This window comes from Falco peregrinus, chromosome 1 (genome assembly GCF_023634155.1).
Source record: "Falco peregrinus isolate bFalPer1 chromosome 1, bFalPer1.pri, whole genome shotgun sequence".
Classification (NCBI taxonomy): domain Eukaryota; kingdom Metazoa; phylum Chordata; class Aves; order Falconiformes; family Falconidae; genus Falco; species Falco peregrinus.
In genome coordinates, this window is record NC_073721.1 from 23,200,929 (window position 1) to 23,224,923 (window position 23,995).

At 44.0% G+C, this 23,995-nt stretch overlaps 1 protein-coding gene across 2 annotated transcripts in view; it reads right to left on the reverse strand.

Moving 5' to 3' along the window:
- Positions 1-3,361: 3,361 nt before the first annotated feature.
- RNLS (renalase, FAD dependent amine oxidase) overlaps positions 3,362-23,995 on the reverse strand; it is a 75,970-nt gene continuing 55,336 nt past the window's right edge. The window contains exons 5-7 of one of the 2 annotated variants that reach the window (XM_055793652.1): positions 21,688-21,861; positions 8,397-8,572; positions 3,362-3,638 (exon numbers count right to left, since the gene is read on the reverse strand). In XM_055793652.1, the coding sequence (XP_055649627.1) occupies positions 3,486-3,638; positions 8,397-8,572; positions 21,688-21,861 (503 nt within the window). In that variant the 3' untranslated portion in view covers positions 3,362-3,485. The remainder of the gene's footprint in view (positions 3,639-8,396; positions 8,573-21,687; positions 21,862-23,995) is intronic. The other variant, XM_055793653.1, reaches the window with a different exon arrangement.

A 23,995-nucleotide genomic window follows, 5' to 3' on the forward strand; every position in this document is an offset into this window, starting at 1 on the left:
TCAACTGAGAGCTGAAATGCTTTAATTCAACTTTGAGCATTAGCTGTGGCTCGTGACATATAGGAGATCAGATGCAGCTGTCACCCCTGTCTGGGAACAAGGAGATAGTGGTTGTAACGGATGGATCTGCCAGTTAACCGAAAATTACATCCATCCAGGGAAAAGCCCAGGAAATCAACCAGACAAGTCTCTTCTGTTGCCATGCTTTCGCATACAGCGGCCTCTTTGAAATATCACCTCTTGTTACCCGCCTTGTGTGGGAAAGTTAATACCATTGTCTCCCTGCTCACATCTAGAAAATGAGACATCCCCACAGATACCCTTCAGTGCCCGCTGTCTGGAATGCATGCAGAGGAACATGTCCATGAACTTTCCTACTCCACCTTAAAAAAACAAGTAATTTTTGTTTAAATCATCTTAATCTGGGTGGAAACTATGTGAAAGAGGGATTTTGATAGACTGTCATGATATGAGGAAGGATGGGAGCATTTAAGACTCATTGTGATTCATGTTTGAAAACCTCTGAATCAAAAATCCCATGATTCAAAAAATCTCTCAATCTGTGATTTGCTTATTATCAAGTATTTTGAGGTCTCATAATGACCAAAGCTGTTAGATTGCTGAAAGGATAGAGTCAGAGACATCTCCACTTATCTGTCACTTCTGGTATGAAAGGCTGGCACTGATATAAAGCCCCTGTGAGAGCATCATGACTCTTCGGAGCATGCCTGTTTGTGAGGAGGTGAGAGGAATGACACAGCGTTAAGTCAAAGATGCCTCATTTTCAGTTTTCTGCATGTCACATGCTTTCAGGATTGATCTTTATTTGGATTTTTAGTGGTTTGGCTTGCTTCCATTAAAATTGAAGGAAGGGGAAGGAAGTGCAAATTTTAATGTGTTCTAATGCAAAATCCACCTTTGAAGAAAGAAGCAGAAAAGAGAGTGAAGATGAGGAAAACAGCACAAGCAAAGAGTCTGGAAAAAGCCCCTCTGCTCCTCCACCCCTGCATGAAAAGGACCCACATGCTTCCCTGGACACTATGTCAGAGCTTGGATGAAGGCAAACTGGTGCGACAGGCCCCCAGAGACCATCAGCAAGAGTCCAGCAATGGTTGACCCACCTGCCACGGAGACGTCTTCCAGGGGAACTGATAACCCAGCAGAAAACCTTCTTGTACGGTTCAGCACATTCCTCCCTTGGGGACTGACTCCCACAGGATGGCCAGGCCTGGATGGAAGCTGAGGAACACATATGAAGAATGGGGCTTGGCCGCTTTTGTATGCCAACCTTTGATTAAGCTTTTCCAACACTGCAACATAGAACACTATTTCACCTGGGATTCAGGTTGCTTTTGAGCTCGTGCTAAATCAAGCCAATACTAAATGCCTCACCATATTAGATTTATTCCATGATCATGTGGCTCTTCATGGCTACCTCGATCTGTGGACGATAGATCACATGCCTTCGTAAAAGATTTATGCACCTACATGACCACCAATCTTTCCCGCTTCTGCACAACATGCAGTGACTGAAACCTGAGGCTTTGGAGCTGGTTGGTTCAGACACAGTAATACCACCTAGTTTTAAACTTCAGGACTTCATGGAAAGAAGAAAAAAAACCACAATAAAACCACATGGTATCACAGAATGTCCTTCAAAGATGTTTTTAAAAGTAACTTGTTTTAAAGTTCTTAGTGTCACTTAAAATACTGCACTAGAAATGGTCAAATGCAGCAGTAAATTACAGTGTCCAGCTGCAGTGAATACAGGATGTCAGATTTTTGTGAAATGCAATGGTGTAAGAAAAAGAGGCTGAATTGTACTTCTCTAATGGTTAAAAATCTGTCTGCTGAAAATAGTGTTTTGTTATTTTTAGTGCTGTAGTAGAGGTACTAAACTTGTGACACGTGATATAAGAGGAAGGGCAAGCTAAAATCAAATTTAGAATAAATAAATGATTTCTTGGTTAATTTCTGAGTAATTTAAAAATTGACTTCACAGAAACACATTTAGTAGCTTAGAAATACTTGAAACCATGACAGGTACTATTTTCAACACAATTATACTTGCTGTTTATTTTTTTAGTATTTCAAATAAAATTCCTTGTTCATTCACTCACACGTGTATTTATATCCTTCCCTGGACCTGTCCCTCTATTTCTACACCTGTTCTGCCAAAATAAAGTATAGACCTGTCTAGAACTCACCTCACTTTCAGACTGACTGTTTACTTTGAGTTTTTATGGTGGTGGTGATGTAATCCTAAGCTTGAAATGTCAGCAGTTTCCTTATTAACGCACTGCCATGGACCTCACTTAGATAAATTCTTTTCCCTCCTTCCTCTTGGCATTTGCCAGGCAAAGCAGCTAAACCACTTTCTATACTGGCTGCTCCTACCTTGATTCCTCCACAACCTGAAAGGAGGAAAGGGCTGTTCCTTGTTCAGGGGATCCTGGACCAGCAGAGAGCCATGATGCACTGGTGACTCTCTAACCCAGCAAATACTGACCTATTTTAAGTGCATCCGCTTTCCTGGCCTGTCCACTTTACTGTGTTAAACTCATGTTCCAGCTCAGATGTCAATGTCCAGTCCCAAGATGACTTTGGGATAGCAGCCCTATTGTGTTGGGATACAGCGCTAGAAACATGCACACCTTCTCTTTCACCTTCTCTCCATTCTTTCTTTTATGAGCACAGCTGGGCTGATGCTGCTTAGACCAGACCCAGGACGGGTACCATGTTTCAGTGGCACATCATTGCCAGTAATGTCATCAAGCTCTTAAATGAGGTCTTCCAGCAATCTGCAACCAGGGCTCCAGAAAAGTGGGCCAAGCAAGCTGGTTGGCAGACAGCTACTACCCCTCACTTATAAGTTGTCTGTGCCTGGAGACATGGTTAGACCTTGCGCTGATACGGTTAAACCCTGAGTCGACACTGTTAGACCTCGTATAGGCCATCCAACTTGAGAAGCATAGCAAGGTATGCCCCATCACTGATTGCCCATGGCAACACAATAACCATGACCAGGGCTGATCAGTACCGGAAGAAATGACCACGTGTATGTATGAAAGCTCTGAGATCAATTGTGCGTGTTCCTTCTGTCACTTCCAGGGCTCCAAATGCTTGGACAGAAGGAGAAAACTCTGCAGCTCCATGGGGTTTTGTGCTGCTTGAAGTCAGGCTCGTTTCCTTGACATAATTTTCATGAGCTATAAAAGTATCAGGAGACCTGGCAAGACTGCTGGAGCGCAGTGCCTCTGACTAGAGCCAGAAAAAGCTTTACTTCAAGCAAAGTAACCACTCACAGCACAGATCCTGGAAAATTCAATTCCATCCCAATAATTACTACAGCACACCAATAGATCCTCCTTTATTTATTTTCGCAAGATAGAGGCCAGTGATGTTAACACTAAACTAGAATTCAATCTGTCATAGTAAAATTCATCTTAAGTCTAGACTACGTTTAGCAGCCGACTTTGAAACTGCTATAAATGAGACTTCACAGCCTCTGCAAGACTCAGAGCAGAATCTATACAGCCATCGAAGTTGGAATGAGTAAATCCATCGCCCCCACAAATCAGAAGAGGTTGAGTATGAAGAATCATTTGTCCCAGACAATTGGGCACAGCTTTTGTGACCTGAAAAAGAAAAGCATACAGGGAGATGGAAAGTATTTTATCTACCTGAATTTCACACCAGAAAGGTCTGTATTCCTGAAGCATGCTTTCATACAAAGCACCCCTCCCATCCTAGATCATAAGTCCAAGCACTAGCAATCAAAGTACCGTAGTAAAATATTTATATCCTGAAGTCAAATAATTAAGAGCAAAACTTCCCTGTATGTGGAAATTTAGAAACTTTACAGCCCCATCCTGTCTTACTTCAGTCTGTCTCAGCAGAAACAAACTGCCTGACCCTGGACAGATGAAGCATGGAGATCTCTAAGCCAAAAGGCATTAAGATACACGATCCCACATCAGCAAAGGTGGGCTTGCAGAAAACCCCAGATATGTAACTGTTCCACAAAGGCAAGGGAGCCTGCTGTTTCCAAGACAGCCTGCAACACAACTGGGTTGACCAGGTGACCTCCCTGGATGGGAAGTGAGGTGGACTTTAGAGTAACGACTGTCATGATGACCGGGCCATGCTTTCTGCTGCTGTGAAAGCGTACATACAGCCTTGGGACAGCCACCCTGTCTCCAGCTCTGCTACACCGCTCTTCTTTTCCATATGAGTAGCACAACAATTTTTAGACGCTGCTAGAGATACAATCAACTCTTGCTCTGCAAGTAGCATGGGACAAGTTCTGAATAAAATTGCTTTGATAAATGTTTAATGTTGTTCTCAATGTATGCATTGTATTCATTTTAAACATAATTTTCCTGGCACTACATCCTCAATTACACTTGTATCTGTGGCATGGCAGCTCTTGAGCAGTTCTGTGTAACATTTCTAAAAGTGAATGGACTTTGCTTTGGGCAGTACCCACTAATCTAGTATCCTAGGTATTAACCTAGTACCTAGAACTCATGGAGAGAACAAGGCCTCTTTTCAGTATTGTACTTTATGACAAACACCAATGCATGTCAAACTGCAGAGTAAAAGCACACAGCATTTGTGGGTTTACCACACTTGGCTGTATCAAGTGTCGTTGTAGTCTGTTTCAAACCTATGTACAAAGGCTGAGTGTCCGTGTGGTACTAAATCAGTGCATCCCAGAGTAGCACCAGTGAATCTCAGAACGGAGATAAGGTGGCAGCAGCAGCAGCACTGGCCTAAAGGTAAATGTGAGGGCAAGGCAGGCTCAGGCAGAAGGGATAAAAAGATAAGAAGATGCAGGACAGCTTGATGATGAAGTGATCAGTAGAGGAAGGTGGGAAGAAATAGTCCGAGAAAAGGAATGACAAAACAAGACCCATAAGGATGAAATGTTGAAAAAGAGGAAAAAATACATGGAAAGGCAGAGAGAGAGGGACGGAAGAAAACAGCAGAAACACAGCAGTATACCAGCAATAGAGATCAAACCATAAGATACATGCATGATACAGAGAATACAAATGTCTTCTGTTTATTTCTTGACTTTCTGCCTTTGGTCCAAAGATATGTTTTGGATTCAAACATATCTTTTTGTCCAAAGATATGCTTTGGATACCTGTAATCCAAAGCATATAACTGTTGCTGTATCCCACTGTGCGACTGTCAGCTCCAGAGAACAAGACCTCAAGTCCAAGGCATCTTGTTCAGTCCAGGGGATTTTTCCATTGATTCAAATGTACACTCTGCTAGCCACTGCCGTGCCATTATCTGCCGTTTCCAAGTTAGGATCAGCTGCAAAACACCCACATTTATGTTACTGGCTGCATTTTGTGTTACCAGCATGTTAGCATCTCTTTAAAGGAGGTGATTATCTGTACAAATACAACTGTATGTGTAGCCATTTGCAACCCACTCTCTTATTCAACTTAACAGAATAGTCTAGCCATGCATGGTAAATCCAGACAGAGACTGTCTTTCGCAGACTAATTTTAGGAGAGTACTTAATTTATTCCTGAATTTTTCTTACAGATCAAGGTCACTGAGCATAAACAATGAAGAAAGGTTTAGCAGAAATAGGCTTTTTGAGTGCCCTTCCCTTTTGACTACCCAGTGCTTATTTGATGCAGGCTGCACCAAACAGTTTCTGGTTTGTCATACCGATCACAGGATCAGTATTTTCACATCTCAGCCTCCATCTTTTTGCCTGTGCAGCAAGACTGTGTGCTCAGTGTAGTGAAGGCACAGTCACTGGGGAAAGGAATGATCCTGACCCTTCTTCAAGTTCTTCTGAAACTGTTGTCCAATATAAATTCCAAATTACCCTTGGCTATGACACAGCCTGCTGGATCTTCGTCCTTGAAGACCGACTCAGCTAGATAAAGCCATGGTGGGAGCTCACCTAGTGCTGGTGATAGCTCTGTTTTGAGCAACAGATTGGACTGGAGACCTGAAGAGGTCCCTTCTGAGGTCCCCTCTGAAGAGGTCCAATTTTTGTGATTCTCTGTTTTCCCAGTATCCCTTATAAAGTGACTCTGTCAAACGGACATGATGGGTTGGGAAGCTGTTGGCTCTGAATGCTAATAGTGTCTTACCGTAATTAAAGCAGGGGATCCAGAATTGCAGCTGTGCTGCTAAGTAGTGTCAGTAGAAGTTTGGAATTCCTAATCCCTCATCCGCCATGGATAATTGTAATGTCTGCATTTTAATCTCAGGATTGTGTTAGGCCATGTGAAGGACGTTACAGCCGGATTTAATTAACAAGTAGGATAAAGCTCGTCTAAAAGAGTCAGGGGAAAGATGCACCCATCTTATCAGTTCTCTTTGCTTCTGTGGCAACAGCTTAATACAATCAAAAGTAAAGATAGCTTTAAGAGGGAGCTCTATCCCAGATATTTAATTTAGGTACTGATTATTTTATAGGGTGGCATTAGAGATCTCTTTATTGAGATAACAGATCTGACCTACACTGACTTATTTGCAATCTAAGACATATTGACATTCATCCACCGAATTAAAAGACTGGTGTTAATTCCTCCTGTGACACAGCCATAAAGCACAAGCAGCTACTGAAGTCAGTGGGTTTGGTTAGCAGCAGCATGGTTGATAGCAGGCAGAAGAAGAAAGCGGGAAAAGCTGTAAACGGTACAGTGGTTTGAGAAAATAATAGAGTATTATCCAGCAGTATGATGTCTGAATGTAATTTTTAAATAGGGGAAACAGGACGCACACCCAGTGATTTAGGAAGACAACAGTTTTGAGGCAACTGTAGAAAATAAGCGTTCATTCCTACCGTCACTGTTTCAGCTACCTCTAAAAGATGAAGCAATAGGTACAAGGTTATAATAAATCCTGTATGGCCATAACTTGCCAGGATTCAGAAAGCATAGTTGTTTGGTAGAATGCAATTAAAACTTTTTTTTTTAATCAGTAATAAGAAATTAACTGCTATTCTTGTCTTTATCCATGTGTTCAGGGTGAAACAAATCAGAATGGGCCATATATATCCCTCTGACACTATGCTAGAAGTGTGAGTGGTGCAAGGGAAAGGCATATTAAGCCTTTTCCTTGCACACACCAACAAAGTAGCTGAACCTGACAAATTCTATGATAGAGCTCTGTGATAGCAGCAGTATCTAGAGTGTATTAGTTGTGTTTAAATATACTTCTTGCTCTGTTTTGGGAGCCCTTTCCAGAGCTGGTCAACCAAGTGTTTGTCTGCTGGAGACAGATCCAATTCTCCTTCTTACCACCTGCAGCTCTTGTGCTCACAAGCAGTTTGAAGCGGGAAGGTAACAGGCAGTGCAGAAGACCAGAAGTCACAACCAGAAACGGATGCCTTAACAGTGACAACTGCTACTAGCAAAAAAACTCCCTGAACTGATAGAGGTATGTATAAAACATACCATGTTTTTTGTATGAGTCATCTGAAATGCTATAACCTATGTTAAGGTCATTTATGTTTTTATACAACAACTGAGAACAAATACTATGCACTGGGAAACGATATGCAAACTACCAATGCCTAACTGCAGAAAAATAAACTTTGGGCTAATGAGACCCGGTTCCTAAATCAAATACAGATCAAGGGGTAGGAGCAGACTCCACAACAGTCATCTACAGTTAACTTTTCCAGACTTCATAAAAGGAAAAATATTTAGGGGACTGCTTTAAGTAAATATTTGCATCAACTTCCACGTTCATTTTCACTCATGTAATTTAACTTAAGAGGCTTTGGGTAAACATGTAGATATACTCCAATACTTGGGAAATTGCCAACAATTGCCTTGGATTTTTAAAAGAAGACTGTAAAATATACACATTCTACTGTTATTGCTTTTAGGTAGTTTACTTTAAAATATTTTTCACATAACATACTGTTAAATTGAACTGGGCCAAATCAAATAACAATTAGTATATCTGACAAGGATTTCTGCTACTCTGTAGTAGAGTGGGAATTTTGCTAATAATATCACATACTTTCGGATACAGAAGAGACAGACTGAGTCATATTTTGAAATACCAGCAAAAATCCCACCAAAGTATGTGGGATTTGCTTCCTTCCTGTGCACTGCTCCTGTCCCCACTTACTAGGAGTACTGCATAACTTACCACTAAGCCAGGTCCATTATGTAAAAAGATGACTAGAAATGATGTGGCTGTCACTGGCCAGCCTTGGATGCTGCTCATGACTACGTGGAGGAACGTGTTATGGATATTGAGCAACTATTCCTTTCCTGGTGCTCCCTGAGGATGAAAACCACTGGGCTGTATGATGTCCTGTTTCTTGGAATACACCACAAATCCGTGCTACAGCATAGCCCTGGCAGCACTCTCCCAGCTGACTGATCCCACCGGAGTACCTGAGAGTATCTCCATTTCTGACACTTGATGCTGGCTGGTTTAGGTAGGGATGGCACAATCCTCTCCAGGTGACTGAGAATTAACTGCTGCACCTCTGCAGGGTCTGAATCCAGGTGCTCACTTCCAAATGTCACAGTTGTGTGAACTACAACTGAAGGCCCAATTTCAGGAGACTCTGAAATAAAGAAGAGAGATGCTTTTGAAAGATTACTCATGCATACTTGCCTTCCTTGCACATTAACAATTATGTCTCTAGCCTAGAAGTCAGTAAGAACGAAAATATCTGTGGCACCACTCTGTTCTTCCAGCTGGAAAAAAACCAAGGAGTAACAATACAAGTTGTTCACAAGAAGCACAGTGAAGAAATCCAGGCTTTTTGCAAAATTTGTGATGGTTTTCCTATACCCTTTAAGTAGCAGCTGGAAGAAGCAGGGAATATACTGGAAGCAAGTTTTTCCCCTTTTACCTCCCAGACATTTTGACAGCCTCTACAAGGAGGACAACCTACCTGGCAATTGTGGCAAACTGGCAAAAGAGAACAAGAAGAAACATGTAAAAATACTTTGCAGGAGATTTTCCAGCCAGGTCTACAAATAGTAACCATTAGTGCCCCTACAAGCACAGGGCACTCAGAGGCATGCAGTCAGAGTCACCCGCAAGGCCTTGCTTGGGTGGTGGTTGCGGAGGTGATGCTTCCCAAAGGGCTGCACTTGCAGCTGGGACTCATGTTATCACTGGCAACCCTAAAGGGGAAACCCTCTACCAAAGGCTGAAACCGACCCAGCTGTGTAGTAAGATTAAGGTATTGGACGATGCACCTTTTTCTTTTGGATGGAAAAAAAACCCCATGGATGACAGACCTTTCTTTTTTTTTGGAGCCTAGGGTCTTGGTGCTCCACTTACAGCCAAAGGCACGTGAAGTCCGAACACAGCAGTACACGCCAGATGCAAAACAAACAAATTGCAGTCACAGCCACCTGAGGCATGCAAACCACCACACCAACAGCACAGCTCTGCCAGCAACCCACCTCCTCTGTTTGAATAGCTGGAGGAGCGTGGGCAGCTGGGTCACCACAGCCAATTTGCTTTCCCACCTATATCAGAGTAACTTATATTTTTCCTCCTCTGCACATCTGAAACGCATGTCCCCTTAAGGGGACAATCTCTGCAACACAGAAATATGAAAGACCTGAACATGAAATCAACATGAGATAAAAATTATCTTTAAGGCAAAGGACAAAAAAGAGTGTTTATTGCATTACTGTGAAAAACATCTGCTCCCTCTGTAATTGGCCGCATACTGGCAATGCAACAGTATTAACGTAGTTGAAAGGCTAGAATAAAACCAGTACTTCACCTTTACAGAGAAAAAGAACAGAAGCCAGGGCAGGTCAGCTTGAGAAATCAGCACTTCCTTTTGGCCTGTACAAGTGAACTCAAATTTTGCTGCTCTAGCAACTTCCAGGAAACTGATGTGCGGTTGTCTACATGCATGTTTTAGGGAGTATGAACCTTCAATACAACTTCTGTCCTCAGGCAAGTATGTCCAAGTGAGCAAAACTGAAAAAAAGTTTCTCCCTTAAAAATCAACCAGGCTGAAGTGCCAGGGGAGGAACCAAAGGCAGCTCAAGTGCTGATGTTCACCCCAGCAGACCTGGAAATGGCCAGGCTTCATTATGGCTTAGGCTGGTTGTAGGTTCTCTACAGCAAGGGACTTCTGTCCCCACTGACATGTTGGCGTGTCACCTTACAGATTTGGTCTGGACAACTAACAACCATCAGCCAGAGAATCTTCCTAGAATAGATGATCTTCAGGCTCAGTGATTTCCCTGTGCCAAGGCAGAGAGGACCCAGCGGATCCTTGCATGAGTCATTCTGGGGGCTGTTCTGCTTCAAATGGGCAAGATGCACTTGCTGGAGCAAGGACATGACTCGGGTTTTGCTATATTTCAATTAAGAAAAAAACCTCACCGAGCTGGTCATTAAAATAAGCGATTCTCTCTCACTCCATTAATCAAAAATTCCCTCTTTTGGAAGCAGAAAGGCTTTTCTGGCTAAACCTTTGTTTGAATTAGCATATTCCTAGAAAAATATTTTAATTGCAGTAAATGAGCATTTTATGACCAAGGAATCCACAAAGAAAGACACAGTTGAACACTTTCTGACCAGTTCTTGCTGTTGGTACCAAACTTGATAGAAATCTTTCTCTCTGCTGTGTTGGTGAAAAGATCTCCAGCTCCAGCTCTTCCAGCTGGATATTCCCTTTGAGAAGATGAAAAAATCCAGCTTTCCAAAGGCAACCACAATGTCTTTCTCTGGTAAGCTTTCTGTCCTGGTCTGATCACTTCAGAACACAACTACCAAGTCCCAGCACCCACAGCAAACATGAAAGGAATAGCTTTGACTTCAGTTGGAAGGATTCCTTCACCGAGTCTCTTTATTGGGTGGGCCAGCTCAGTCAACCTTTGCTCTCGAGAACTGGGAAAATGGGGCAATAAGGGTGGGAAGATGTTTCCTGGTTGTGATCAGGAATGCACTCTGACAGGCCACATCTGAAGGCACCGAGCCATGGTGCTGGCTCATTTTAAAGTTCTCCTTTTCCAAGTAAGGCACTCCTAAGAGCAGGAGATCACTCACTTCACTCCTTGGGTTGGGCTCACAAGCTCTGTTTTCAGCAAGTACTACAGATCTTTTCCCGCCTGATTTCCTGAAGTGTCCAGAACCTTTGAGTTAGTTTCCTCTTTTCATCTGAGGTGCTGATTTTGCCCTCTTGTGTTCTGGCTTGAAAGTAAGCCTTAACCATAGGGGACATATGGGTCCAAGATATCCACCCGACATGGATTTGGGATGATGGCAAGGCAGATCTGGGGACTAAGACTGTAGAGTGAAACAAGGACCACTCTTGCCTAGAAGCAGAGATTCAGCCAAAGGGGCCACCTTCTTTCCTGAGCTCTGATGAACTGCTTGCCTGAGTCTAACACCCAGCCTCAGCCTCATCTTCCTGGGATTACTCCCGCCACCCCCAAGCCTGGTTTCACAGACTAGCACAAGACACATCTCTGTTCACATCAGCTTTTCCAACTGTCTGGAAAAAATGTCAGCTACTCAGTCTCTCCTTCCCATTTTGGGGGAGAAAACAAGTATTCTGACATCTCTACATACAGACTGTCAGAGAGAGAAGACCAACTGGGTAAGTCTATTAGGTACCTTGGGATTTATTATAGTGCACATGGTATTTGGCAAATTCTTCCACATAAACTTGGCAAAAAGGCTCATTAAAAGATGTCTAAGCATTTAATAAAATAAATATTCATTGCTTGCTGTGACTTGTTATAGCCAATGATTCTTGGACAGGGCCGCCTTCTTTCAAAACCCTCATCTCTTCCATAGCATGTACAAAACAAGTTTCAGGAGAACAGGCAGTTCGTTGAGTTTTTAATTCCTCCTTTGAGCTACTGATAGCTTGGAGAGCTTCCAGAGGCCACTGAGTCACAGCCTTCCAGTACTGAAATATGCAGCCTGTGAGGATCAAGTTTAGCCTCAAGCCCTTTTCTTTCTTCTGCAAAAATACTGGCTATGAGAGGAGTTTAAAAGAGATTTTTCCCTGAAAACAATGGGGGTATCTCAGCTTCAATGCACCAGGTATGAACAACTGTTCAGCTGTCACACGAGTAAACCTGTGATTTCCCTCCCAACGCTTTTAGATCAGGCCACAACAGCTAGCTTAAAATGATGACTTCTGGTAGTGCTTCTCATGAGTTTTTGATTTCCTTTATTTCTGGCAAGGATGCAAGCCATCCACAGCCATGCTAGCAGATGACGAAGTAGCATAGGAGATGTGGCAAGCCCGGGAATGCTCAGCAATGCGAGGGTTAATCATGTGAGGGCTGAATGGAAGCAACATAAAAGCTTTCCTCTGCTCCCAGTTCTCCCCCCCCTCATCCCAGCTGCATGGCAATTAATCTGATCCGTTGATGCGATGGAAGGCATGAGACGTTGGTAGATCAGAGCTAGTGAGACAGCAGAGTTGGCGGTAGCTTATACCTACTTAATGAGCAAGGAGCCACTCTGCCAGGGCTGGCAACATCCTGGGCGTCCACAGTTGCTGAGGGACCCCACTGAAAACCTACAAGCAGCGAGCTTGCGCCTGGCTCTCCTTCCTCTGTCCAGCCCATGCTGCACTGTCTCAGGGGCGACACTGGCTGCAGGGGCTGGGTGCCTGTCCCCACCCCCACCTCCCCATCCGTCCCTGAACCCTCCGGTCTGCATCTGTTGATTCGCACCTGGAGGACAGTGGCATTCTGTGCAGAGACCCTGCTCAGGCTGCGGCCAGGGAGGGAAGCACCAGCATCATCTTGTGCAGCAACAGCAGTTTGGCAGATGCAGTTTGTGCCTGAGGTTCAGGCTGGCCTCTTCCCAGTGGCACAGGGAAGAAGCAATACTATAATTACAGGTTTCCTTTCCTTCCGCGTTAAGTTTTGCTTGTTTTACTGATAATTTCTTTTGCTCTGCTGCATTGCGTAGGACCAACACAGGCAGCTTGTAGATACAAAGTGACAAACGTGAGGATAAACACATTCCTTTTGAGATTTATTTTGCTTCCATGTAAACAGAAAAGAACTGTGCAATCTCTGGCGCACCACCCCATGCAGTCCAGTGTCCCATCTGTGACAGGGAAGGTGTGCAGGAGCCGCTACATCCCTGCCTGGCTCGGCAGCAGTGGCTGGGGAGGAGCAGACCCTGCAGGCTGAGGAGTGTCTGGCTTGTGGGGATGTGAAGAGGGGCACAGCCAGGCCCTGATGTGGGTCCCACAGGAAGGGATCTAACTGTATCTTCCACATCCTAAATAAAATGTGACGGAGATGACAAAGCCAGACCTTTCTTGTAAGTTTAAAGCAACAGGACAAGGGCTAATGGGCACACCTAAAACTAGAGAAAATCCCAACTGACATGAGGATACAGCCCCTTCCCATGTGAGCAGGCCATCCCTAGGATGGGGCCCTGAGTGGTGGGTGGTCTCCATCCTTCGGGACTGCCCTGACTTGACCTGCTGTAGCTGTGATGTCTGGTGGGACCAGGGCCAGGTCAGAGAGCCCCACCTCTATGCCTCCAGCTGGAACCTGGTAGGTTTGTACAAGCCCACAAAAACAGCTGAGGAAGACCTCCAGCACTGAGTAGTGTGAAGTACAAGCTGTCTCAGGTAGAGAACACATCAGCTATCTGGAAGGGGTGTCAAGGACAGAAAGCCTGAAAGCAATTAGAGCTCACCATCCACTGCACTTCAGCCAGTTATAACCATGAATTAAGCACTAGCGAAGTCTCCTCATGTTGAACTCTCTGGGTCTTGACCTGCAACCTGGGAATGAGGGGAAAGGTGTCTGGATTGTGAGCAGGAGAAGGCAGTCATCAGCTTCTTAACATTTCAGGACTGTCTCAAAGCTTGTCATTAATTCTCAGCTGGAGGAATCACACAGGCTATGTAAAGAAAGAGAAGGACAGAATGCTGGCAGTGAGAATTTATGCAGGATTAAGCCTGTTAGGAGTATTATCTTCCAGAAAAAATGATGGGGCTAATAAAAGATGCCCTGGAGAACAGCACAGAGAACAGAGCCCAGGGGTACTTCCCCAGCCCCGTGGCTTGTGGCTCAAGAGCATAGCATCTGGTGTCTGAAAGACGGCTCCTAGCTTTGAATAACACGTTTAGTGCAGAATTGTAAGATGGAAGAGCATAGTGTCCTGAGTGAAGCTGCTCAGCAAAGCTGCTTGGCCTAGGAGCATAGCTGTCACTATCACAGTGAGGTAAAAATACTTGTGGGTGAATTCCTCTGTGCACTCTGTTCTGCAGGACAGTGACAATATGAACAGCCTGCAATGCCAAGTCCTCCCACAGTGACCTCCTTCTGCCCTAGGAAGTTCTCAGATGATATTAGGGGTGTCAAGTCAGCTCCTGTGGTGGCCACGTCCTCCTTACCACCAGTCTCAGGGAAGTAAGGGGACAGAGAGATCACTAAAGCATAAACACAATAAAACAAAACTTCTCAGAGAAAGCCCAAAGTGGATTAACTGTCCACCAAAATCTTCTCCCTTGCAAAATGCAAAAGCTACTTTTCTCTGGTGAATCTATGCCAAGGTCAGAGTTCAAAGTCCCTAAATTCAGAGGACATTTTAGAAAATAGCTGTGATCCCTGGAATCCAAAGAGGCCTGAACTTTTCTTAGCAGGGAGAACACTATCAGAGCCTGCAAGTCATAGGATTCATTTGGCAAATGGTCAGGATGGTATCTATCATGCTCTGGGAATGTGGCAAGTTGAAAAGTAACTGTGGAAGGGGAGGAAGTGGCAGGTTACATGTATTTCAAAGCACCAGGAAGGGAACAGACCACAGTGCTCTTGGGACTATACTAATGGCAGAAGATACCCTAAGAAGGACCCATCTGCCCTTCTGACACTGCCTGTGCAGCTAGCCATGGAGACTTGGCAAAGATTTCTCCTACTGCCCCCAAGAAAGCAGAAGTCAACAGGCTTTGTCTCAACAATAATATACTAGGAGAGAAAATCATATCTGAGGGCCACTATGGAGCACATCTTGCTGTTGCTCAGCTGAAAGGCGTTGAAGCAAGAAACCCCATACTGCAAGGGACACAGTGTCCACTGAGGTGCCAAGGACAGTATGCTCAGAAAGGCTGATCAGCTCTGAACTTAGAAGTAGTTGCACTGGTCTAGGGCTGGAGCACATTTGTGGGGAGGCATGAGGCAGCACGGGCTGCAGTTTGCATGCCCTGGAAGTGCCTTGTGTCTCACAGGCTCTGCAAAGCCTGTAAATCCACTGACCCTTGGGAGAATGAGATCTGCTTTGATAAAGGCATAAAAATAAGTAGGCAAAACCTGCAGATCACTTCCATAGATACATCCCCAAAAGGTACACAAAAAGTACGGTAAATTTTTACTGGTTAGCTGTGCTGACATTAAAACTTGCTGGACACCAAATATAGACAAACCTTGAAGAACTGCCTGTGTTCACCACAGGGGCTTGGTTGGACTCACCTCCCAGCTAACTTATTAGTGTGTTCAGTAAATATTCACCAGAACATTGTCTGCCTCAGAGTCACAGGACTTAGGGAAGGAGGGACCTCTGGAAGTCTCTAGTCCAACCTCCTGCTCAAAACAGGGGCCAGCTTCAAAGGCAGATCATACTCCTGCTTTTTGAGTGCTCAGCTGAATGGCTGGGAGTCCCTCCAGCACAGGCACGGGCACCATGTCTTTCCTTCTTAGGGGAATGATCCCAGGGTTATAAACTAGTCTCCATAAGAGACCTGTATACGGATCTGACAGGTGCACATCTTCCACAGCAACATTTTCTTCCTTCCTAGAGGAGCACTGTCAAGTATTTTTCTCGTGTTCCTGCCCAAAACCTGGAGTTAGAACAGACACCGATAAAAAACAAGACATGGTTGCTCCCCTCCCCTCAGGATTTTTTTCATCTTACTGGGGAGATGTGTTTTGCTATCCAAAACCCATTCTGGTCCTGGGTAGCATGAGGGAAGGGAAATGGATTCATCACTGTCATGCTAAACAAACCATCGAAGCTAGGCTGTAAAGGAAATGCTGCTGGGTTAGCACAGAGGGCAGCAGATGCTGGACACCTCCCGGATGGCTGGAACTGTACCCCTGCTCTCTGAGAGGGTTCAGCAGGCTGACAGAAGAGAAGTCAACATGCAGGCTTCATAAAACTATACGTAAAATGAAAAAAAGAGCAGTTATTAAATTTACCACACCTAGCAAACGAGCAAGAGATATGGAGGTTTGCTTTCAAAACGTCACGCTTCTATTTAACAAAGAGGTTAGCGAGCTTCCCAAGTTATCCTCAGAAGTTCCTGTGGTTCGTATGGTCCCATATTCCCCCTGGAATAAAATCTGCTCTATCTCACAAGGCATGTTTTGGAAAAGTCCATGTAAAGAACGGTGCTGGCTTTTTTATATTCAGAAATTCAGCATTTCATTAGCCTTACAGACAGTTTCTGATTAGTTTTCTAAAAGGCAGGCAGGGCAGGCAGAGGATTACAAAGCAATTGGCCATGTAATGAGATGAAAACCTAAATAACTCTTTTTAACTCTTCCATCTTCCTAAAAATTCTTATTTTGGTACTGAGAAGATAAAGGAATCTGTATTTTAAAATTAAAAAGGATATTCAAGAATTACACTGATCTTGAAAACCTGTAAGACGAATCTTCCCTTTACATTATATAAGCTTGCAATCCTGAAGCGAAAGAAGGGAACTGCTTCCATTTTTATGTGTCATCTATCTTTAGTCCTCCAAAATGCAAAGAGATGCAAAGACTGCGGTATTACAGAAATGAGGCTTGAAATAATTTATACTGAAGAATTCCCACTGTCCCCCCGACCAGTTATAAATATTGATGGGGTGTTTAAAGCAGCCAATCACACAAATATTTAATATTCATACATATCGCACAGGGAATTTAACATACACTTCTTGTAGGCTCTTCCTTACGTAACGTTTGAGCGCATTACCTCTGCGGACGGAGACACAATTTTATGAACAGTAGCCGAGATCCTCAGCTGATGCAAAAAGCCCTCCTTCTCAGAGGCTCAGCACACTCCAGATTACATTGATAACAGAAGTATCAAAGAAACAGCTTTATTATTGATTCTTCTGCATAAATCGGGAAGAAAACAGATGTCATCCGTAGCTATCAGTAAGGAACTGCGCTGTGTCACAACGAAGCCAACTAATGGTAGCATGTTGTGCCACAGCAAGGAGCTGCCAGGGGCTCCCCGGGTGCTGGTGCCTTCCCCAGCGGGCTCAGCCATGCATGGGACAGGTTCGCTACCTCCTCCCCATCGCAGCAAGGTTTACTCCTTTGCAAAAGACTGTATTTCTCTCTAGCAGTGTAAACAAAGACAGATCTCTTTCTTTGTTGAGAAGTCATGTTGTTCTGCCTCACCCACCTGGACTGCCAGAAAGATGGCACGGTCACCTGCCTTGTTCTTCACTACAGAAGTCCGGGGGACATGCTGACCAGAGTTATGTTGAATGCAAACTTACAATTTAGAGTATCATTACACTACAAAACTTGAAGAACCAGCAACATTTGAGCAGTCTACGCAAAGGAATTAATGAGAAACCAAAAAGAGAGGTGATGCTGCCATGTCTTCTAGCAAGAAAAGGCTTCATGAGTTTACAAGTGCCATGCCACAAGCAGCAATTCAGAGCACTGCAGCTTATCACAATGCAGCAAAGTGTGAGTGCTCCTTAGGGAAGTGTGTGGCTCCGAGAGCAAGCAAAGGCTGAGATTTCTGGAGAATTACAGACTGCAACTCACTGGCTCTGCTAACAAACCCATCCTATTGTATAATTATAACAAGGCTGCTTGAGGTATTTTTCACCGGTAAAATGTGAAACTTCCATAAGAGATTTACATCTCTGCTTTACTAAATGCATCAAAGCAGGGATTACCACATCTCAAGCAAACAAAAAGGACAGTTTGGACTTTTATAGTGAAAGCCAGACTTTGCCTTTCGGTCTTTGAGGGCTAGACTACTTGCTTTTAGGTAGACATTATTTAGATGTAGCTATTTTTTGTATAATGAGGTGTTTAACAAAGAGTCTTTTAGTAGAAAGCTAGAGTTATTTTCTTTGGATCTCTATAGTTCAATGCTGTTTACTAAAACATTACTATTTGAGGTGGTAACAAGGGTTGAATAAACCTCCATCAATTGTGGATACATCGAAGTAGGTGTAGAAACACCAGAAAAATCAAATTTATGTTCGTGTCTGATCCACTAATCACTTTTACTTATGCTTAGAGAACTGCAGTCATGCTCCTCTGTCTGTTGAAGATGTACTCCTGGTAAGCCCTGCAGCCACTTCTGATGGGCAGCAAAGTAATTTTCTCTCTTAAGATTAATACAGTGGAGGGAAGGATGCATGCAGGCGCTTGAGAAATAACAAACTGAATATACAGAGACAGTGCATACAGCATAGAAGGGGAATGGTAGAAGTGGGACCATTCACCCAGGAGACACAACATAAATCTTAGCCTGAGCATTTCTGCTTTCTCTCTCTGAACGCTACCTTTTTAATTATCACCATTGTCTTCTTCAGATGAATCATGGTCAATCAGGGTTGAAGAATGGAAGAACCGGAAGACTGATAAATAAGTGGAGCACAGTGTTAAAACATCAGCAATGGCACCCCAAAAAAACAGCAAACAAGGGACAGTGAGGTACTGCGGTACCTCCCATTGAAATGTTCTGGAGGACAGTCAGACGCATGGAAAAAAACCAATCCCAAATGCAAAATACTTGTGTATGTGCTAAACAAACATAAAGGCACTTTATATTCAAGTGTTTTGGCTGCAGTACTCCATATGTGTAAGTAAGTTTCACGTTCAGCCCCTCTTGTCCATGTTGTCTTATAGTATATATGTGTATGTGCGTCTATTATCAGCAGAGCTGTGCATGTGTTTGAAGAAAAGCGAATCACTTGGTTACCACTTTTGATTTTTATACTCCTGTATGTCAGCATCACCAAACACAATACAGGTGTGCTTTCCAGCCCTCCTGTGCTCAGCTCGGGTGCTCACAGCGAGAAATACTGCTCTAGCTAACACGTACTGCTCTCTCCCTAGTAATACTTTTCCTGGAACGAACTGCAAATCTGCAAAATGCAAGTTCACCAGGAAAGACAGCACAGTCAAGGCAGCTGGTTGACTGTTTATGTGTCACAAGGAGGGTCCTACCGGAGAGAAATCATCTTCAGTTGCTGACCCCCAGCTTGTTTCAGTCCTGTGAAGGTATACAATTTGTTCTTCTTAGAAAAATTTGCTCATATCAACAGATCTCTCCCATAATATGAGGGAAATTTCAGTGAGAAAGGTATGTGTCAACACTGATGTTCTGGTTGTTTCTATGTATTTGTTAACAATATGCCACAAATAATGTTTTCTATTTGGTTAAATTGCCTTTGGAGACAGCAAAGACACTGTACTTAGCTATTTGATAATTCCATTATAATTCCATATTTGTTATTCTCAATGCTGGCACTTTGAGACCACACATGTAAACAGGTAAGGAAAGGATGGGTGAACTTCTCCCCTGGGCTGTGTCCTCTTCAGGACAGATAGAATCAGGCAGCAGGGAGGGACAATACAAGTAGGTGCTATTAACTATCAAGTACTTATTCTTAAACACAACAATGGTGATATAATCTTAGATGCAAGATCATCTACAACTGCATATTGTCAGTAACAGGAGACAATGCCAGAGACAGAAAAAAAAAAATCACTCTGTATTTGGCTTTCCTTACACTCTTTTTTTACATATTCACTATTGGTCCCTGCTGGAAGAAGCATATCAGGGTGGATACATCTTTCTTTTGGCCAGTTCAGCCATTCTTTTGTTTTATTTTCCCTCTTTTCAGATGAACAGGCTAAATAACAAAATCAGGCTTCCACAACAGTGAGTTGATTCATTTTTCCAACTCCTTTGCTCCCAGCACAAACTGCTGTTGCTGGAGGCACTTAAGAGACATTGCTACACAGGTGGCTTCGGTGCAAAGAAGGGCATATTGGGATGAGCTGACTTAAACTGTACTACCATCACAACAAGGAGGAGTGCGAGGTCCCGTGCCTGACACAGGACAACCCCATGCATCAGTCTGGCTCAGCAACAGACTGTTCTGAAAAGATCCTGCTGGTTATGGTGGACCCACCATTGAATGTAAACCAGCAGTGCAAAGGTGGCAAACCACAGCATATCAGGGCCTTGAGCAACATGATCCAACTTCACAGCTGGATCTAACTTCAAACCTTGCGTGGGGGTATGACCAGATGACCTCCAGTGGTCCCTTCCAGCCTGAATGGCCATGTATCTAACTGGTAGAGGCAGACAACGGAACAGGAGGCAACATCCAGAGGTTAAGCTTTGGGAAGTTCAGACTGCAGATGAAGAAACTCTTTTCCCTAGCAGAGATGCAGCCCTGGGACAGGTCACCAGCAATGTGGGGGATTCCATCCTCAATTTTTTTAAAACCTCAGCTAGACAAAGCATGGCTGCCCTGACCTTGTGTTAGCAGAGCCTGCTGTGAGCGGGAGCTGGAGCAGAGATCTTCAGAGGTCCTGGTCACCAGTGCCACTGTTACATGGTGGCACTCCCTCATGATAGTTTATTGCATGTTTACAGTGTAAGAGAGGGAAGGCATGCCCAACCTTATGGCTGTTTTCTAGCATGGTGACAGCATGCAGATGCAAGGGTGATGGGCACAGTTTTCAGTGCCCTGCCCAGCAGGTACTAATATCACTTATGCCTGCAGACTGCAGGCACGAAGCAATGAATTCTGACTGAACAAGGAAGACTGCAAACAGAAGTCTCCCAGGCCTAAATTTGAACATATTTTAGTGCAGTGAATTTGGTAATAATAATTAGACTGCATTAGACAGCAGTTGATTATGAAAATCCTTCCTTATTCTGTGACAGTGAGTCACAGTGCTTTGTAGGTCACCACAAAGGTGGGTAGGTTTTTACCCCCACTCTACCGATGTGGTTAAACCTCGTCATTGTCCCAAAGTGAGCAAGTAACAGAATCAGGAAGTCTTTTCAGCTCCTAACGAACTTGATTAAACTCAAATGCTAGCAGTTTTTCTTAAGCTATTCTATGCCAACAGAGTCTTGGTACATGAAATACATTTAATAAATAAAACATACACTTACTCGACTGCCATCTTCCAAAAACATATGAGAAGTGTCTGCCTTGTGGGATGTTCTCCAAGCTTTAGCGAGCAGCCGTACTATGTGCAGCCATTTCAAGGATTTTCCATAATTGTAAAAGCACACTGGCTAACTCTGAATTAGACTGAACAGCCTCAATTATATAACTCATTACTACTTCCAAGCATGCTTAGTGGAAAGAACAGGAGTTGTAAAGTAACGGATGATGGGAGATAAATTGGCATGTGTATGAATCAATGTTTAAACAAAGGAACTCCAGCTCTTTCTTGGAATAGCAACATTTTGATGTCTCAAATCCCCTGACACTGGTTTCATAAATGCAGTAACATAAACCATGTGCTGGGTGGTGATTTTCTGAGGACCTTCCCGCTTTCATTGTGTATTTTATTACAGGCCAAATGTGACATTAAATGCTATCCGCTGTGGCTTGGAGTTAAATACTTGCTCTGTTCAGAATAGCAACACTCAATTAAACAGCATGTTTCATGATCTACACCCTCTATTGTCACTGTGTTTAAGGGAAATAATGGGAGCACTGACCTATATTGCGTTTCTTATTATCGATGGAGATGAAGCGTATGCAGGGATTATCGGTGATGTACTGTGCAGCCCAGGGGACATCAATCCATGTACCGGCTTCATAAAAAAGTCCCAGAGCATAGCGGGAGGAGTAGCTCACAGATTCCAGTTGCTGCTTTTGACTTTCATTAATTACTGTGGAAAAAAAATATAAAAATCAGACAATCCCTCTTCTCTCAGAACATTAAATATGTGAGTGCTGTGGTTAAGCTGATTATTCTTTCCTGAAAATGACCAGACTGCTAAAACTAAGAATTTAATATTAAGCTTAGTGCTTTGTAATATTTTTTCTGGGACACCTCTTCATGAAGTTTTAATGGCGCATTATGTAGAGTACGTCCTTCACACGCAACCCTCCCCCATCTGTTGGCCGTTTATTTCCCAGTTCTCCACTAGTTGCCTCTGACTTGAAACATCAATGAGTGGTGACTTTTTTTCCAAATTTTTTCTCAAAGGGTGAATAAATGGGAATAAGAGGTTTGGGTGGCCTCTAGAACACCAAGTAAATGATTATATGACTCTGCAAAAACCCAATGACTTCACATACCAACAAAATGAACATAGGGACTCTTGAATCTCTGGGGAAAACAGCCCTGCAGCTTATGTGTTGCAATTCAAATGGATAAAGAAAACTCTGCACTTCAGCACACAAAGGGTCCATAACGAAGTTCAGCTCCTTCAGCTGCAGGTATCTGAAAGCAGTTTAAAAAATTTCAGAGCAAATATGAATCCAGTCCTTCCCATGATTAATTCTTCTATCTTCCAATTACAGCAAGATTTTTTTTGCCTCAATTTTATAATCTTCATAAAAAGCTGCACAAAGTAATATTAGCCCCACTGTGCATTCAAATACTATTTTATTTCATGCTAAAGAGAAATGCAGCAGTTTGACAAATTGTGGAGTTAGGTACATGTCTCTTCCTATTACCAAATGGACAGGCAGTGCTTCTGTGAGCAGGAGCAGGATGTGCAAAGACAACATCACAACAGTCTCCCACTTGCATGTGAAACTGCATGCTCCATTGTGCTTGCTTGGAGATTTGATATTGAGAGGCAAATGGAAAACAATCGAGGTGCTTCATTGTATGCAAAATTCAGCCAACCTAAGGAACATCTTGTACGAAGAAAGGAGCAGCTGATGGCTACATCCACCATGGCACTTCCCACAGGCAGCAAGTCAGGTACTGAGTGGTACCTTCAGAAAGACTTCAGCTGAGTCCTGCCCCAGACAGACCAGCACCACGCATGGGGTAGGCTGGGATGGGCTGGAGGGGGCAGCTCTCCATGCAAGGCTCTGCATGTGAGAGGCATCTCAAGACTCATGCACAGCAAGCTGGCTAGGAGTCACGGCAGTGAAGGCCAACCAGCCCAGCATGAGAGCATCTAGCAGATATTATTACCCTCGAGCAAGGCCACATCTGGCCACACTGTGCGTTTTTTTGTGGCCCCCAGTACAAGGAAGACAACAAGAAACAGGGTAAGGTCCTGAGCAGGGTCACTAATGTGGTCCACTGAAGGGGGTCTCCATTCCCGGGGACTGCCCCAGCTCACCAGGGAGATGGCCCTGAACAACTTGCTGCAGCTGTGGTGTTGGACCTACTGGGAGCAGTATTAGGCTGGAGACACTCAACCTCGGTGCCTCCAGCTGGAGCTGCATACCCTACTCATGCCACAGTACTTCATAGAAGAACACTGTCTTCATGACTGACCTTGCTGTCACGACAAATGCCGCTCCTTCTCAGACCTTGCAATGAGAATGGCTTCATTACACACTCGCTCCACCAGCACACACTCTGTGCCCGGGAACCAGTATTTCCTGCTGTGCCAAGGTGAGACCCTAGGAATCAGGGTTATACATCAAACCTCCACGCATGGTGCTGTGACACTGGCACTCCCGACTTATGCAGTGCCGGCCAGGGCAGGGGTCCAGCAGCACTGTCAAAGCGTTTTCCAGCAGGATGCCTATTTTAGAGCACATTGAATCATGCTGAGAAGTCCTTGCAATAGCTGCCATTAAACCTGTGTAGCTGGTTTGCATGGCAAGGTTTTGGTAGCAGTGAGGCTAAAGGGGTGGCTTCTGCAAGAAGATGCCAGAAGCTTCCCCTATGTCCAATACAGCCAATGCCAGCCGTCTCCAAGATGAACCCGCCGATGGCTGAGGCCGAGCTAATCAGCGATGGTGGCAGCACCTCTGGGATAGCATATTGGGGTGGCGGGGGGTGGAATATCTGCACCACTGAGAGAGAGGAGTGAGACTACGTGAGAGCAA